The sequence below is a fragment of the Mus musculus genome, chromosome 2, assembly GCF_000001635.26.
Source record: "Mus musculus strain C57BL/6J chromosome 2, GRCm38.p6 C57BL/6J".
NCBI classification, from domain to species: Eukaryota; Metazoa; Chordata; class Mammalia; order Rodentia; family Muridae; genus Mus; species Mus musculus.
This window is the reverse complement of record NC_000068.7, coordinates 65,455,814-65,473,948: the sequence shown is the minus strand read 5'-3', so window position 1 is coordinate 65,473,948 and position 18,135 is coordinate 65,455,814. Positions and strand designations below refer to the sequence as shown.

Here is an 18,135-nt window from a genome sequence, read left to right as displayed (position 1 = left end):
TAGATGCTAATCTCTGGTCTAGACACCACACATGAACATACAGGGTATATATATGGATGTATATATATATATGTATATATGCATATATGTATATATTTATGTGTGTATGTATATGATATATTGGTATATGTACATTATATATATACATATATATGTAGATGATAGATAGATGGATGGATAGATAGATAGATAGATAGATAGATAGATAGATAGATGAAAAGTAATGTTTCACAGCTCTCATCGTGTCTCAGTGCAGTTCTGATATTTTGTCCTCTGACCTCTAACTTCCGTTAGAAGCTCAGTTTTACCAGCAGCTTCTCAAGCAGTATTGCCATTCCAGATCTGGGTGAATGCACGCCAGTGATGCACGCATCGAGCCTTCAAAGCCAAGAACTCCTCTGCTCCAGAAGCTACTGGGTCTACACATGGGAAGAAAGGCTATTCCTTTCCTTTTAAAGTATGAGCTGATATCCTTTATGGTCATAAGACACGAGCAGCCACTTCCATTTAAAGTCCTAGTCTTAAATGAAGGGCTTGGTCGGGAGGATAAGAGGTCTTCAGATTATCAGGTGGGGGTGGCTCACGCCTTTAATGGCAGCACTTCGAAGGCAGAGGCAGGTGGATGTGTAAGTTTGAGGCCAGTCTGGTCTACAGAGAGAGTTCCAGGACAGCCAGGGTACACGAGGAAGAAAAGATGGAAGAGGAGGAGGAGGAGGTAGAGGAGGAGAGGAAGGAAGGAAGGAGGGAAAGAAGAGGAAGAGGAGAATGAGAACAAGAAGAACAAGAACAAGAAGTAGTCATCTTTAGATGACTTCAGAAAAAGAAAATTAAACACTTGTTAATGTCTCCTTGCCATAAGGATCCCAGAACTGGAAATGTATGAGTTCACAAATAGCCATCCCAATCTCCCTGTAGCAGCAAATCCAAGGCACAAATAAAGAACTTCATAAATTATTGTGTTATTGATGACATTTAATATTCAAGTAACTTACTCCGTTAGACTTTCTGGACTGATTGAGCACTAACTCACACATTAAGGTATGTTAAGAACAGTTTCACCCCAGCTAATAAAGTGCTTGGATGATGCAGAAGGAGAAATGAAACACCTAGTCAACTGACTAACTCTGGTACCTGGCAAATATCTCTAGGATTCACAACTTTAATATCATAAAATTCCAGAGAGCAGTCTAAATTTTATTTGGCAGTGTTAAGCAAAGGTCTATAAGGGGTCAGGCTTTTGAATTAAGCCCTGAGTTGTTACCTGTGTGTGTGTGGGGGGGGGGGGAAACATACACATACTTTGCAAAGAGTTCAGTGGCATGGCATAAGTGTTAGTAACTATGATCAACTATCACATTTTACAGGTAGAGAAAGGACAGTTCAGGATGAGGCAGGCAGCACCAGATGGTACAACTGTGTAGAAGATAAAATATGGACGGGTTATATTCATACGTTATTGGCTTTCACCAAAGAATTGCCAGTACATGCTGTGCCTCTCTCTACAAGTCTATTTTGTAGTAGACTAATGGTTTATTTTCCATCTACAGGTTTCTTTGGTTAGCCTGGTGGCCAACGCTCTTGGCTATTCAGAACTTGGTGCCATCAAATCCCTACGGACCCTGAGAGCTCTGAGGCCGCTCCGAGCCTTATCCCGCTTTGAAGGCATGAGGGTAAGAAGATTCCGTGATGCTTTCTAAAACTCAAGTCAAGAGTCACGGGCCGCCAGTGACTCAGAGCCTTGGTAGTCTTTTCACGAAATTAGAGAATTCAGGGCTAAAGTCAGAGAGAGCAAAAAAACCTTTCTTCTGGAAACTGCAGTTTATTTAAATACACACTCAGGGATTGAGAAAGGGTTTTACACACACACACACACACACACACAGAGGCACACACACAGACACACAGACACACAACCTCCATGTACTATTATTTTTATTGTTCGGGTACTTTGGAATGACTGTTGACAGCACTCATCCTATCAAAACCTTCAATAGATAAATCTGAGGGCCTCAAGAGGTATCAGGTTATTTTTAAAGGCAAAGTGATTTCCGAATGCTTTAATTCTTGAATTAACGTACATCACAGAATTCATCAGAACCGGTACATCCCTCACATGAAAGCGAGTTGCTAGGATAATTAACTACAGGTTTCTAACAAGCCTGACTTCACTTCAGGGATCTTTTAAGCATCGTTCTGAGTGAGGTTTGCATCTTCCACAGCTCCAGCCTTGTCCTCCTCTGCTCTCTCCGGTAGCAAGTGTGTCTTGTCTCACAATATAAAATGCAGCTGCCACGCCTTCAGAACTGCTTTGCCCAAAGGACAGCTTTGTTTAATCTGCTTTGAAAATGCACACGGATATTGAATTTCTTCAAGGCCATGGGGTTTTTAGATTAGGAGGTGGTTTGTTTGGGGCAATAAACCCCTTCAGCCTTGACTGCAGAGTTTACTCAGCAGCGTGGAAAATGAAACCATCCTCCAGCTGCTCCTGCAGCACTGAGCAGAGAGACGTGCTTGCCTTGCCTGCTGAAAATTCTACTTGATTGCCCATGTTAACAAATTCATAAAACTCTGTTGGAAATAACAATCTCCTTTCAGTGCTGACATCATCCAAGCCTATGCCGTGCTTCGTGACTTCATAGTGATGGTTTATTTAATTTCGTTTTTTTTTTTTTAAATCAAAGCTAGATCATTTTTCTCATATACTATATCCCGATTACAGTTTCCTCTCCCTCTCCTCCTCCCAGTCCCTCCTCACTTCCCCTCCCATCTGGATCCACCCCCTTTCTGTCTCTCACTGGAAAACAAACAGGCTTCTAAGGGACAATAATAAAATAAGATAGAAAAAAAAAAACCCTAAAACATTGAAATAGGGTAAAACAAACAATAGGAAAAAAAGCTCAAGAAACATATATAAATGCAGAGACCCACTCATTGATACACTGAGAAACCTATAAAAAAACTAAACAGAAAGACATAATATAGATGCAAATGACCTGTGGAGTAAAAGCAAGGGAGAGAATATCTATCATTATGCATATTGCATATATTAAAATAAAAATAAAGCTTAAAGACAGTAAATCCCTGACATGACATTGGGAGACAAGGAGCCTCTAAAGATGACACTGATTTTATTTTGTCTTGGCCATACACTGCTGGACATGCAGCCTACCCTTGAGATAGTTTCTTCCCCCAGTAAGACTCCCTTGAAGAAAACAAAATTTTCATTTTCAAGTAGTTATCGATTGGAGATGGCTTTGGGGCTAGAAATGAGGAAATGTATCTACTTTGTTCATGTCTAGGTCCTCATCTAGTGCAGACCTGGGCAGGCCCTATGCATGCTGCCCGAGTTACTGTGAGTTCACAGGTGCACTGATACTGTTGATTTTGAGGGCCTTGTTTATTTGGCTCCCCCACCCCCATCCCCCATTCCCTCTGCCTGTTATACTCTTTCACCCTCACCCTCCCCACACACACCATGTACATTTTTGAAGATCTTGCTATATCAGGTTGTATTTGTTTCCTTTCAATATTTGTTGTATTTTGCTTTCCTTTCTTGCTTAACTCCTCAGCTGTACTGTTGTTTGTCTACCCTTATCAAGATGTAATGTAAAACACTAGAAGAAACATTTAGGGCTAGAAATCTACGGCGATACCCATTTAACCCTATCCAAATGCATCTTTACACCAAATACATACACATCTGCAATGGCTTCCCCTTTACCAAGGGATTGCTCTCCTGTCTTCCCACAGGTGGTTGTGAACGCTCTTGTTGGTGCAATCCCCTCCATCATGAATGTGCTACTGGTGTGCCTCATCTTCTGGTTAATCTTTAGTATCATGGGTGTGAATCTGTTTGCTGGAAAGTTCTATCACTGTGTTAACATGACAACGGGCAGCATGTTCGACATGAGTGAAGTCAACAATTTCAGCGACTGTCAGGCTCTTGGCAAGCAAGCCCGATGGAAGAATGTGAAAGTCAACTTTGACAATGTTGGGGCTGGCTACCTGGCATTGCTGCAAGTGGTAAGTGACTATTGTGTGAACCTGAAAACATTTCAAAGCATGCTACCTAAGACCCCTCGAGTGGTGCACTCTGAATAATTCTTATTTCACGGTAGGAAGGTAGTTGATGACCCCTCAAGTTAGTTATGTGGCTCTTAGGAAGGCATTGCAGTTTTTTAGTTTTTTTTTTTTTAATTTCTCCAGGAATGCAATTTTTAATGTCTTCACAGGGTTTCTTTCTTCTTCCCATATTTTTCTTGTTAAATTGTTAATCATTGTCTTGATTTTTAATTTTCTGTAAAAATTGTGTATATTGAAATACCAACTGTATATGATATGAATGAATTAAATGTACAACTTTTTAGCCAGAGAATTTCCATAGTAGTGTCTAAAATAATGTGATGATATTGTATGCAGATATGCAAATCTCAAGGGATTCTTCTCAAAATGTGTAATGCTTAATTTTTTAACATCATGACAGCATATTTGCTAATCAGTTATTAGTGAAAATGAGTTGTGTTTGAATACAAGCATAGCTTTCAACCACAAATACTATCTTCTTATTGGAAGGTTTTAAGGTAAGGTTAAGATGGGATTTTCATTAATCAAGTCTCCATTATGTTTTACTATAGAAAAAAATCATAGAATAGCTCCCAAGAGAAGAAAAGAAAAAAATCCTAAATCCTAAATACAAATTTTGTTACTTCATAGTAGGAATGTCCTTAGTAACACACCATTCAACTCATTTGAACACCTGTGTAGAAGATGCCATGGTATTGTATGAAAGGATACTTATAAAAATACTGTTGTATTAATGTCAGGTAAATGCAATGAGTTTGAGTGAGATATTCATAAATAATTCTGATATGTATTGAATACAGGCCACATTCAAAGGCTGGATGGATATTATGTATGCAGCTGTGGATTCACGGGACGTAAGTAGCTCTCGGATTCTCTTTACAGCTACTAGATTGTCCATGGTAAACACTGGTAAGAATTAAACTGAGAGACTCAGAATCCACATTGCATATAGTATTTACCAATACAGTAAAAATGATTGGCAGAGTGCTCACAGTGTGGATAGTAGTTTGGTCGCTGTGGGTATGATATGTAATAGATAACATGTCTACTGTGAAAAATTCTCAAATTACATGGAGTAAAAGACATCAGATTAGCCCTGCAAATAGAATTACTCAGAGTAGGAAGGTAGCTCAGTGTGAAGGAGTCACTTGCTTTTCTGTTTCTTTAGAGAGCATGATCAGCCAGTCTGTGAAGCAGCTTCCAGGAACATTAGAGCATAGGCAAGCCAGCAGACTTCAAGGAAACTCTAACTTGGAAATACAGAGAAATGGCCAAAACATGTCTGCCTAGCCTGTATTTCTCTCTTAGTTGGTTTTCTGCTATTAAAGCTTTTCCAAAGAAAAAGTAATGATACTGCAAAAAATGTTGGAATAGGAATGATGATGATGATAATAATAATCAAATAATAGGTCCGAACTCTTAGCTGAATTTGTATCAATTTTACTTGTGCTGAGGAATATTTGTCAGGCAGGCTACAATGAAAAACCATATTAGATTTCGAAAGTAAAAGTTTCAAATTTCATGATAGTTTGAGACAATAATTATTTTTTAAACTGTACCTGAAGACATGATAAGTTCATATTAAGTAACAGCACTCACTACATTATTTAGTACAAGGATCCTCTTTGCTAATGATATTAAATATTTCCACTATTGTTTAGGTCAAACTGCAGCCTGTATATGAAGAAAATCTGTACATGTATCTGTACTTTGTCATCTTCATCATCTTTGGGTCGTTCTTCACTCTAAATCTATTCATCGGCGTCATCATAGACAACTTCAACCAGCAGAAGAAGAAGATGAGTATTTCTCACCTCTCACCCTTCCCTACTCAAAACACCCATCCATCTCATACAGTTAACCAGACCATTGGAGTCATGACATACTTAGATTGTGTTTATATGATTTTCAGTCTTACTAAATGGCCAGTAATCTACTGGCCTTCCCAAGTGGCCTCTCTCCTTTCATCCATGGTTACAGCTGTCTTTCTGACTCTGTAACATAACCATTACCTCAGTACATCAACGATTATCCAATTTCTCAGCCTCATCTTCTCCCACACCTCATTTTTATCCTATACCCCTTTACTTACTCATTCCCATCAGCCACCCACATCACCAACAGCACTTGTTACAGGGCACCTGCACAAGTCTTCCTAATCTTTTCTGAACTCAGCCACACAATGGTTTCCCTATGGTTTTATAAGTGATATTTTTCTCTTCCTGAGATGCATTGCCAAGCAAACTCTTTATTGTACATTAAAGCCTTAAGCTGAAACCTGGCTTTCTCAATTTTTTGCTGTGTCTACAATGACTTTCCTTTCTTCCTCCTGTTCATTTGCTTGATCATTTGTTTATTTTTAACCTCACCTCCCTTTGCACAGTATTGTACATTTTTTTCTTCATGCTCCCTTAAGGAGCCTGATACCATGTTATATACCAATGTCATTCTTATTCCTGTCATTTTGTTTGTCTCAAAATAAACAGTTTTTTAAAAAGGTTAAATACAACAGTAAAACTTTAGACAGCAAGAGAGGAAGAAAAGATATTTGGATTCCTGAAAATATATTTAAGGACCTTAAAATTCATTGTCAACATAATATAATCCAATTAGGATGCTGGACTAATCAGAATTTTATGTGCTTATGAGCTTTGCATAATATTAAATAAGTCTTTTGCCATTTCACATAAATGGGAAAAGCAGAAAAATAAATCTATATTTAGCAAGATAATATCCATTTAAAATTGAGGCAAGACTAAAGGAAAGCTCAGAAATACTTCAGTTAAAATACTGTTGTAACACAGGTTGGGATTGTAACCACACTATTCTGTGTGTTTACTTTGGAGGTCAAGACATCTTTATGACAGAAGAGCAGAAAAAGTACTACAATGCAATGAAGAAACTTGGCTCCAAAAAACCTCAGAAGCCCATCCCTCGACCTGCAGTAAGAAGGCTCTCTTGTACTCATTAAAATTCTAAGACAGCGTTTCTGCTCTAGTATCTGGACCGCAGCATATTGGGTGATGCCACCAATCTTTCACAGCAATGTAATCACAAATCCCATACTGTACAGCAGACTCTACAGCTGCTGCGATGCTTGGTGGCAGGTATCATGTTCTTAAAACACTGGGACATTCTTGATAGTTGGTGAGTTGAGACTTCCAACTCAAGAGTTCCCAAGAACTGGCACAAAAGCAAGAGTCACCCTCCTGCTGCCGACATGTTGACTGCCCCTCTGACTATATTGATGTGTCTGTCCTTTTTAAGTGGATGCAGGCTCCCAGATGGCCCTTTCCATCTCTACATCTTTCCTCCACATTCTGGATTCTTCCTTTCCTTTCTTCCCCTCCCTGTTATAAATCTCATTTCAGCTTTTCCTTCTTTTATTACCCTTTATGGTACCATACAAAGTAAACAATATTTAATAGAATTTTCATATATATGTATCATTAGATTGTGTTATAACTTGTGTCTCCTTCTGCCCTCTCCTATGTATGCTCTCTGTACCCTTCAGTCCAGGTGCCTCCCTTTCTATAAATAGTAACCTCCTGTTTTCACCTCACACCTGCTCTATAGCTCTCTCTACAATCCCTTACATCCTTTTTCTTTCCCATGTTCCCTTATCTATCTAGATTCATGACATTCTTTCTCTTCATATTATCTGTAATTTAATATATATTAAATTTAGGTTCTATACATGAGAAAACCGTTTGTCTTTCTGGGTTTTCTCATTCTTGAGGCTAGAAAATATTCCCAATTTTCTTAGAAAGGAAAACTGGCTCAAGAATTTTGTTTCGATGAAAGAGAATAGAGACCATTCAAATGCATATAGTCTATAACGCTTGCTTCCTCGTGTGGAACAGCACAATGACGGTGGGTCACGTTCACAGAACCTACTGTATCCTAACTCACCTACCTTCTCAGATAGGGAAAATCCTAAGGCACTGAGGCCCATAACATAACTGTACACCTGTTCACTAAACCTGTGATCAGCAAATTCATAACAGAAAGGGTCATGAACCCTATCAGTGATTTCACCTGACTATATATTTAAAAGTAATTGAAACTGGGAGGTGTTAGGTAGGGAGAAAAGATAGGAAGGTGCCTCACACAAAGGAATGAATAAACCTGCTTTAACAAAGGTCACTGATATCAGGAAACATGGTTGGTTTATGGCCTTGGATTTTTCCATAAGCCATAGGATTTTGTGTTTTTATTATAAATGATTTTAATTATCTAATAAGACCACATTTAACATTTGTATTTACACAGGACTCTAAAAGCATATGTTTTCTGAAATGGGTATTAATTTTACAAGCATTTCTTAGGCATTTTTAAAAAGATTCTTGGGGAGGCAGGTAATTTGCTCATGCCTGTATCCATGGATGGGAGAAGATGGAGTCCAGAACCCTGGAACTAAAATTATCAAGAGTTGTGAGCCATCGTATGGGTGCTGGGAATTGAACCTTGGTCCTCTAAAAATCAGCCTGTGCTCTTAGCTACTGAGCCATCTTTATCTTTCTTTCACACATCTTTATTGAAGAATGAATAGGGAAAGATGGAAAGGAAAACACTAAATTAACAATTAAACTCACAAGCATACAGAACTAGAAATGGTAGAACTAAGTAAATTTAACTAGTTCTGTATGCTTGTGAGTTTATTTATTTATGAGACCCAAATTAAAAAAAAAAAATGTTTGTTACTGGCGTGTGGTATGGTGCCTCTCATTTAAAAAGAAAAGGAAGTGAAATGGAGCTTATGTAGGGTACTGTAAGGAGGGCGCATACCCCAAGGCCACCTGTGGAAAGATCTTAATTGCAATGTAACCAGACCCCTGATGATGCCATGTGCACACTAACCCTACCTCTTCTCTTCCTAGAACAAATTTCAAGGAATGGTCTTTGACTTTGTAACCAGACAAGTGTTTGACATCAGCATCATGATCCTCATCTGCCTCAACATGGTGACCATGATGGTGGAAACGGACGACCAGAGCAAATACATGACCCTGGTTTTGTCCCGAATCAACCTGGTATTCATCGTCCTCTTCACTGGGGAGTTTCTGCTGAAGCTCATCTCTCTCAGATACTACTACTTCACGATTGGCTGGAACATCTTTGACTTTGTGGTGGTGATTCTCTCAATTGTAGGTAAGAACAGCTCAGTTACAGAGACATGTCCTTCGAGAGACTCTTTTCCCCACTTCCTGCCTGCAGTTTGACATAGAAATGCAGTTGGAGAAGAGTGGGGTGTGCAGAGTGAAAAATTCCGAAACTTGCGTTTATTCACAAAACTACATGATTAGAAGTCAAATTATCAATATTGGATTGGGGAAGCTTTCTCCTTGCTGTGATAGAATAACCAACAAGAAGTAACTTTACAAAGGAAGGAAATATTCGGCTGACAGTAATAGGGATACACTCCATCCTGATGTGGAGAGCCTGGTATGGAAACCAAGGTACAGCTGGTTAAGGTGAACCTGAATTTGAGGATGAAAGTGAGAACAGGAAATTGGGATGTCGGATAAAACACTGAGCCCAGCCCCCGCCCAAACCCATTTCTCCCAGTAAAGCTTCACCTCCTAAATGTTCTACAACTTTTCATAACAACACCACCAGCTACACTGCAGGGCTCCACACACTTGAACCCATGGGAATGGCTTCTACTCAAACCACAATGTTCTGTTAGTGGTAAACAGAGTCAGTTTAGGGGCGAGGCACGTGTTTTTAAAACACATCATGATAACACAGGAGTGATAGTACTTGGCCGTAAAGACACTATTCTTACAAGAGAAAGCATTTAATTAGGGACTTGCTTACAGTTTTAAGAGGGTTAGCTTGTGATCATCAAGGGCAGGAAGAAGAGAGGCATAGCACTGGATCATTAGCTGAGGGTTTTACAACCTGAGGCAGTAGGAAGAGAGAGGAAGAGTGAGAGAGGGAGAGGGAGGGGGAGGGGGGAGGAGAAGGGGGAGAGGGAGAGGGAGAGGGAGAGGGAGAGGGAGAGGGAGAGGGAGAGGGAGAGGGAGAGGGAGAGGGAGAGGGAGAGGGAGAGGGAGAGGGAGAGGGAGAGGGAGAGGGAGATTGAGACTGGGCCTGGAATTGGCTTTAAAAACCTCAAAGCCCTAGACAGGACTGGCAAAAAAAAGAGAATGATTCCTGATAATATTCTACTAGCACAATTGTCATCAGAGAGTCTTTTTTAAAATAATTATTTTTATTTTATATGCATTTTTTTCTTTGTCTGCATTTAGTCTATATGAGGCTGTCGGATCTTGGAATTACAGACAATTGTGAAGTGCCATGTGGGTACTGGGAATTGAACTCTGGCCCTCTGGGATTTAAGTCAGTGCTCTTAACTGCTGACCCATCTCTACAGTTCCCATCAGAGAGATTTATCTAGCAACTGATAGGAATAGATACAGAGACTCACATTCAAACTTTGTGCAGAACACTGGGAATCCTGTGGAAGAGGAGGAGGAGGAGGAGGAGGAGGAATGATTGTAGAAGCCAAAGGGTTCAAAGACACCACAAGAATGCTATCCTCAGCCGGGCATGGTGGCACATGCCTTTAATCCCAGCATTTGGGAGGCAGAGGCAGGCAGATATCTGAGTTCGAGGCCAGCCAGGGCTACACAGAGAAAACCTGTCTAGAAAAAAAACAAAACAAAAAAACAAAAACCAAACAAAGAATACTATCCTCAGAGTCAGCTAACCACAGCACACAGGGCCTCAAAGAGACTAGAGCAACAATCAGGGAGCCTGCAGGGTCTGACTTAGGTCCTATACATATATGTGATGGTTGTGTAGTTTGGTACTCTTGTGTGACTCCTAACACTGGGACAGGGGGCTGTCTCTGACTGTTTTGGCTGCTTTGAGGATCCATATCCTCCTACTGGGTTGCTTCATCCAGCCTTGACATAAGAGTGTAAAGCTAGTTTTATTGTAACTTGTTATGGAATGTTGGGTTGATATCCCTAGGAGGTCTGCTCCTTTCTGAAGGGAAACAGAGGCATAGTGAGTTTGGGGGACAGGGTAGGTGGGGGAAAGGAGCTGGGAGGGAGGTAAACTGTGATTGGCATGTAATATATGAGAGAAGAATAAATAAATTATCTAATTTTTAAAAAAGAAACCTCAGCCGAGTGTGGTTGCGCACGCCTTTAATCCCAGCACTTGGGAGGCAGAGACAGGTGGATTTCTGAATTCGAGGCCAGCCTGGTCTACAGAGTGAGTTCCAGGACAGCCAGGGCTATACAGAGAAACCCTGTCTCGAAAAAAACCAAAATAATAATAATAATAATAATAATAATAATAATAATAATAATAAAAAGAAACCTCAAAGCCCTCTCCCAGCAACGTACCAACTCTAACAAAGCTACTCCAAAAAGCCACACCCACCCCAACAAAGCCACACCCACTCGACAAAGCCACACCTATACTCTAACAAAGCCCCCTTATTACAACAAGGCCATACTTCCCAACACTCCCAAAACAGTTCCACTAACTGGAGACCAAGCATTCAAACATAGGAGCCTCTGAGAACGATTCTCATTCAGACAGTTCTGTATATAACTCGGAAAAAGAAAAATCGAGCGGAGAGGGCCAACACTGCCCAAGGCATTCATGAGTCTTTCATAACAAAGAACAAAGGCATTTAACATGGCTCTTGTAAGATGGATGGGGTTTAAACAAGAGGAAAAGAAAAATGAGAGTATTATAAAGCTCCAAATGTAGAAACTTTAGTTCAGAGATGTGGTCCACTTTCTCAAACTCAAGAATGTCACTGTCATTGAGAACAGTGAATTAACTTATTTCAGAAATAATCTTTATTTTCATTGCCATATTTTATGTGTAGTAGTGAAGTATAATAAGCATAACCCTGAATTGGCATACTAATAATTATATTATTTTGGATTTTACAAAAATTTATATTTCTTTATAAAATCGTGTTATAGAATCATTTTAATAAAACTCTTAAACATTTAAATGTCACTATTGGAGTGGAGTCAAATGTGTGGTTCCGGGTTTTGTAAGTTTATTTTTTTTTAAGGAGGGACACACATACATCATTCCTATAAACATCGATATGAACATCCTATGAACATCTCATTTCTCTAATTTTCCATAGGAATGTTCCTTGCTGAGCTGATAGAGAAGTATTTTGTGTCTCCTACCCTGTTCCGAGTCATCCGCCTGGCCAGGATTGGACGAATCCTACGCCTGATCAAAGGCGCCAAGGGGATCCGCACGCTGCTCTTTGCTCTGATGATGTCCCTTCCTGCGCTGTTCAACATCGGCCTCCTGCTTTTCCTCGTCATGTTCATCTACGCCATCTTTGGGATGTCCAACTTTGCCTATGTTAAAAAAGAGGCTGGAATTGATGACATGTTCAACTTTGAGACTTTTGGCAACAGCATGATCTGCCTGTTCCAAATCACCACCTCTGCGGGCTGGGATGGACTGTTGGCCCCCATCCTCAACAGTGCACCTCCTGACTGTGACCCTGATGCAATTCACCCTGGAAGCTCAGTGAAGGGAGACTGTGGGAACCCATCTGTGGGGATTTTCTTTTTTGTCAGCTACATCATCATATCCTTCCTGGTTGTGGTGAACATGTACATTGCTGTCATCCTGGAGAACTTCAGCGTTGCCACAGAAGAAAGTGCAGAGCCCCTGAGTGAGGACGACTTTGAGATGTTCTACGAGGTCTGGGAGAAGTTCGACCCTGACGCCACCCAGTTCATAGAGTTCTGCAAGCTCTCTGACTTTGCAGCTGCCCTGGATCCTCCCCTCCTCATCGCAAAGCCAAACAAAGTCCAGCTCATTGCCATGGACCTGCCCATGGTGAGTGGAGACCGCATCCACTGCCTGGACATCTTATTTGCTTTTACAAAGCGGGTCCTGGGTGAGAGTGGAGAGATGGATGCCCTTCGAATCCAGATGGAAGATCGGTTCATGGCTTCCAATCCCTCCAAGGTCTCTTATGAGCCCATTACCACCACTCTGAAGCGCAAACAAGAGGAGGTGTCTGCTGCTATCATTCAGCGTAATTACAGATGTTATCTTTTAAAGCAAAGGTTAAAAAACATATCAAATACGTATGACAAAGAGACAATCAAGGGGAGGATTGTCTTGCCTATAAAAGGAGATATGGTTATTGACAAATTAAATGGGAATTCCACCCCAGAAAAGACAGATGGGAGTTCCTCTACCACCTCTCCTCCTTCCTATGACAGTGTAACAAAACCAGATAAGGAAAAGTTTGAGAAAGACAAACCAGAAAAAGAAAGCAAAGGGAAAGAGGTCTGAGAGAATCAAAAGTAAAAAAACAAAACAAAAAAAATTTCAAAAATTTAAAAAGGAAACAAAGAAATGTCTTTGTAATCAATTGTTTACAGCCTCTGAAGGTAAAGTGTCCGTGTCAACTGGACTCTAAGGAGAGGTCCATGCCAAACTGACTGTTTCAACAAATACTCAAGGTCAGTGCCTATACCAGACAGTGACCTCTGTCACTGCCACTCTGTGAGACAGGGTATCAACATTGACAAGAGGTTGCTGCTTCCATTACCAGCTGACACTGCTGAGGGGAACTCCATTGTGAAAGTGACCGTCATCACGCCACCAAACACCATTAGTACAACCAACGCTCCTGTTATCTATTTTTAACATTCACATTGCCATATTTTTACAAAATCTGCCCCAGTGTATCTTCCTGGTCCCCACTTCATAGTCTGTTCATAATACTATGTCACTATTTTTGTAAATGAAGTTATGTTAAGGGAAAATATATATATATATAAATCCCATGTTGCTAAGACCACAAGTTTCTCCAGTAATCATAAAAAAAATATTTTGTCTGAGAGATGAAATTATTGCTCAAAACTAAGGAAAAGTAAATTCTAATGTTACCACTTTGAAATACTTCCACTTTCTGGATGGTGTTAGCTTACAAGTGTTTTAGTCTGTTATGTTTGTATCTGAGCAGTTATGTGCCTGTAAAGACTCCTCTAATATTTAAAGGATTATTTTTATGCAAAATATTTTGTTTCAAAAAGTGCAAATTTTATTCTAAGTTTCAGAGTTCTATATTTAATTTTAGTTAAATGTCCTCCCTCAAAAAAAAATTATCTAATATTTCTGTTCTGAAAAAAAAGAAAATCTATCCAAAGTATCACCTTAGAATACCTGCTCCACTTACTGGGCAGTATTTCTTTGCCATCTTCTGCTCTCAGCAAAACTGACAATTTATGTCAGTTAAATACCCTCTGTTATGTAAATAGTTATTTTATCCTGTGGTGCATGTTTGGGCAAATATATATAAACGTATATATAGCCTAATACACAAATTCTATTAAATCAAATATGTACCACAGTGTGTGTGTGTCCTGAGCAAGCTTCCAACAGGGAGGTGTCCTGTATCATTCGTTACACAGAAAGAGTTTGGGAGGCTATCACTAATGCATGCTAATATTGCCTACGCTGCTCTATTTTAATCAATCCATTTATCACAGTTTTGGTAAGAAGAGTCACATGTTGGTGGTAGAATGAATTCAATCTGCTCTCTGTCTACATGTCAAAAAATTCTCACTGATATTACCTTAAAACACCTTTATTTTTACATTGTTAATTCAACTTGAGTATCATAACGTGTCTTTATTAATTTAAAGGAGACACACTGTATAGGGCCTATTACCAAATCCTATACTTCATAGTTTGCTAAAAAAAGAAAAAAAAGTCCAAAATTTGTTTAAATATAAATAATGTAAAATATCATCAGTTTTCTTTGTCAACATTTGTACATAAGAAGATTATTTTCGGGTTAATGACATGGCAATTTATTTTACCTTATCCTGTTGCTTCTTATTTTTAAATCAAAACTCCAAACTTTTGCATCCAAAAGACTTTTCAATAGATAATTTCCTAAAATAAAAGTTAGACAATGGGTTTTATGGATTTCTTTGTTATAATATATTTTCTACCATCCTAATAAGAGATACGTTGGTCAAAATCTCAAACCCTAACCATTTTCTACCAACTCTGGTTGCCTGCAGAGAATCCTTCACTCATGGAAGTTTGGGTTTTTTTGTTTATTTTTTGGGTTTTTTTTTTTTTAACTCAACTTTTGTAGTATTTGCATATGCGGACTAGGCTTATTTTTTTAAATCCTGCTGCACTAAAGGTATCATGGATCTAACACGGGCTCTGTCCTTTCTAACCAGGAACCAAGTGGGAAAGTTGTGCAATTGCCTAACATGATACAACTCTTTTCTCCTTTCTCTTCTTTTTTTCACAAACCAAAAGTTTAGTGTTCATTCCTTTTACAAAACTCTTCACTGTAGTATACTGATGAACTGCATGCAGGGAATGGCGAGCTACTTCGTTATTGAGCCAAAAGAATAAATATTTCATTTTTTTTTTACTGTATCTGATTTGTTGGACTGAGTATTTTCTTTTTTAAGTTATCGGCAGGTAAAAATTTACACAACTAAAGAAAACCTGTATTTGATTCGACATTTGTATTCATAGAAGTTCACATGGGTTTTGTAACACCCTGCTACACTATCTACTGAGAAGTTTGTCAAAATAAAGACTAGTTAAAAGCAGTTTGGTGAACTCTTCCTTCATCAAAGGGGCAGCCCATTCGATCAAACCTTCGGGTTCGACAGTACTGGCAGTAGCCCTTACCACTGACTGACCATTTCAGTTTCTTTATTAAATTACCAAGAACCTAATCTCGATGCTTCTGGGTATCCATGGTGTTGTGTCCTAACATTTTGGACACTCATGCTTCATTTCATAGCACACTCTGTAGCCTATGAAGAATTAGTTACCCAGGGATTAAAAATTTATGTTAGCTTTTCAGGGTTTCTTACAGTTTTGTCAGCTCAATACAGAACCTTTATCTCAACAGAAAACTCAAGTTGTAATGAATACTTTCACAAAGACTTAGATCTAAATATGTATTTCATAATTGCCCTAAAATGTTACTAATGGGATTCATTTACTGGCTTCTGCCTAGTCAAGTCAATTTACAGGTTTGACTGATACCAGAGAAGCAAAATACTGATTTTCAAAATCCTAAGTGTTTTAAAGCACTGTGATATATAATCAATAACCAAGTCTCTGTAAGAAACCAATTAATATGCATTACACCAGAGCCACTGTCTTTGAAAGTAATGGCTTCAGTTGAGAAAGAACACCTCTGAAAGATACCTTTCTAGAAAAGTGTTGTTATACAAACATAGAGGCATAGATACAATTTGATAGACTTTTAAAATAACTGCTTTTGTACATAATAAAATCTTTTCAGCTAAAATGTTTTCATTTTAGAATTTCATGTGAAAAATAACAATGACTTAGTCAAATTCTTCCTCCCAGAAGCAACAATACTATGACAAGAAAAAAACTTAGTTTTAGTAACAAGGGATATCAGTATAAATATCTAGGTTTTGTTTGTTTGTTTGTTTGTTTGTTTGTTTCTGAGAAATGTGAGGGAAATGAGCTTTCTGATTTTCAATTGCAACCAAGGGTATTGAACTATGTAAAATAATGCCTCTGACTGACATTTCAAGTAAATAGGATACAATAAACACCATGAACCCCATTTCTATGCATTGCGTCCACGTAGATAATTGTTGAGGAAGTCAATGATGACATTTTATAAAAATGTAATATGATCAGGGCCAGAAATTCTGACCCATGTCTTCAGCTCCATTTTTGGTATCAGATTAAAGGTGTAATTCTGTGGAATTTCGGATCTCTCTCTCTCTCTCTCTCTGTCTCTGTCTCTCTGTCTCTGTCTCTCATAATACAGTGACCTTGAATTGAGGCTGTTTTTTATATATTGTTAACAGGTAGTCAAAAGCTCCCATTTGACTTCTTAATCTCATAATAAACAATAATAATAACAAACAATAACATAAAAATTTAAAACAGACTCAGAAGGAAGGCTGAGAACAATTTTTAGGCGAGTCTGGAAGACAAACAATGGGCTGTGCCATCTGTAATTCTAAATAGCTGCTGGAGGAGGGAAGTGGAGTTGGGGAGAGAGAAAGGCATGCATGGGAGTCAGAGAAACAAAGAAAGCCAAGAATGTCAGAGAAAAGCATGCTTTGACTTTGGGTCAGTATCCAGGGGGGCAAAATTAGAGAAAAGGAAAAAAAAAATCCACAGATCCAGGAAAGCCTCCTTTTCCCAAGGCAAAGGATTGCACTAGGAACATGTGACTAGAAATATAGACAGCTTACTAAAATGGAAAATACAACCAAGAATGGGAGTGGATGGGACAGCCGAGGGAAGACGCCCTCAGCATTGAGCCACAAGATGTATAGCCCCTTCACTGAACATTTACACAACACCTACCTCTTCCCAAGTCTGTTCTGTTCATTATGTGAACTTCAACTTCCAACCTTTCTCTGCAAGTTAGCTTATGTTTGTTACTGTTGTTGATATTTCAGTTTATAGTCTGTATTTTCCTGTCATAATCATGTCTTCAATTTTATGTCCATAATCAAATTGCATATTCAAAGTATATTGTGTTCTTTAAACATTTACCTAGAAAAAATGTGTATTGTAAAGTTGCCTTTAAAAACTTACCCAGAAAACAAATGATAGAAACATACCAATTCAATCTGACATTAATCAAATGAATAAAAATGTCTTCTTAGAGTTGGATAGTCTAAATAATTGAAACAAGGGTTACTGTTTCTTTTGTATATTACAGAAATCTAACAGACAGCATCTGGTATACAATAGAGTGTATCAAAGCCAGTAAACCACTAGTCATTTGAAAAATTGTCCCAGAGGAATAAACTTGGTTGTCATTAAAAAAACAAAACAAAAAAAAAAACAAAACAAAACATACTACTCCAAGAGGTTGAGCTAATGCACATTTTCAACCATAATTTTTATTACAAAAGAATTAAACATGTATGTCATTCTCTGATAACAGCACCCATAGCAATATTCTATTGTAGCCAAGGTAGATAATACTTTGATGCATTCATCATGGCTCCTATGGTCCTTCTATTTGCAATATTTCTTTTTGTTCCT

At 38.7% G+C, this 18,135-nt stretch overlaps 1 protein-coding gene across 8 annotated transcripts in view; it reads left to right on the top strand.

Annotated features, from left to right (window-relative positions):
- The window catches only part of Scn3a (sodium channel, voltage-gated, type III, alpha), a 110,474-nt gene extending 93,643 nt beyond the window's left edge, over window positions 1-16,831 (top strand). For 7 of the 8 annotated variants that reach the window (NM_018732.3, NM_001355168.1, NM_001355171.1 and 4 more), the window contains exons 21-27: window positions 1,548-1,670; window positions 3,751-4,023; window positions 4,884-4,937; window positions 5,745-5,882; window positions 6,923-7,027; window positions 8,964-9,234; window positions 12,212-16,831. In NM_018732.3, the coding sequence (NP_061202.3) occupies window positions 1,548-1,670; window positions 3,751-4,023; window positions 4,884-4,937; window positions 5,745-5,882; window positions 6,923-7,027; window positions 8,964-9,234; window positions 12,212-13,392 (2,145 nt within the window). In that variant the 3' untranslated portion in view covers window positions 13,393-16,831. The remainder of the gene's footprint in view (window positions 1-1,547; window positions 1,671-3,750; window positions 4,024-4,883; window positions 4,938-5,744; window positions 5,883-6,922; window positions 7,028-8,963; window positions 9,235-12,211) is intronic. The other variant, XM_011239391.2, reaches the window with a different exon arrangement.
- The last annotated feature ends 1,304 nt before the right edge of the window (window positions 16,832-18,135 follow it).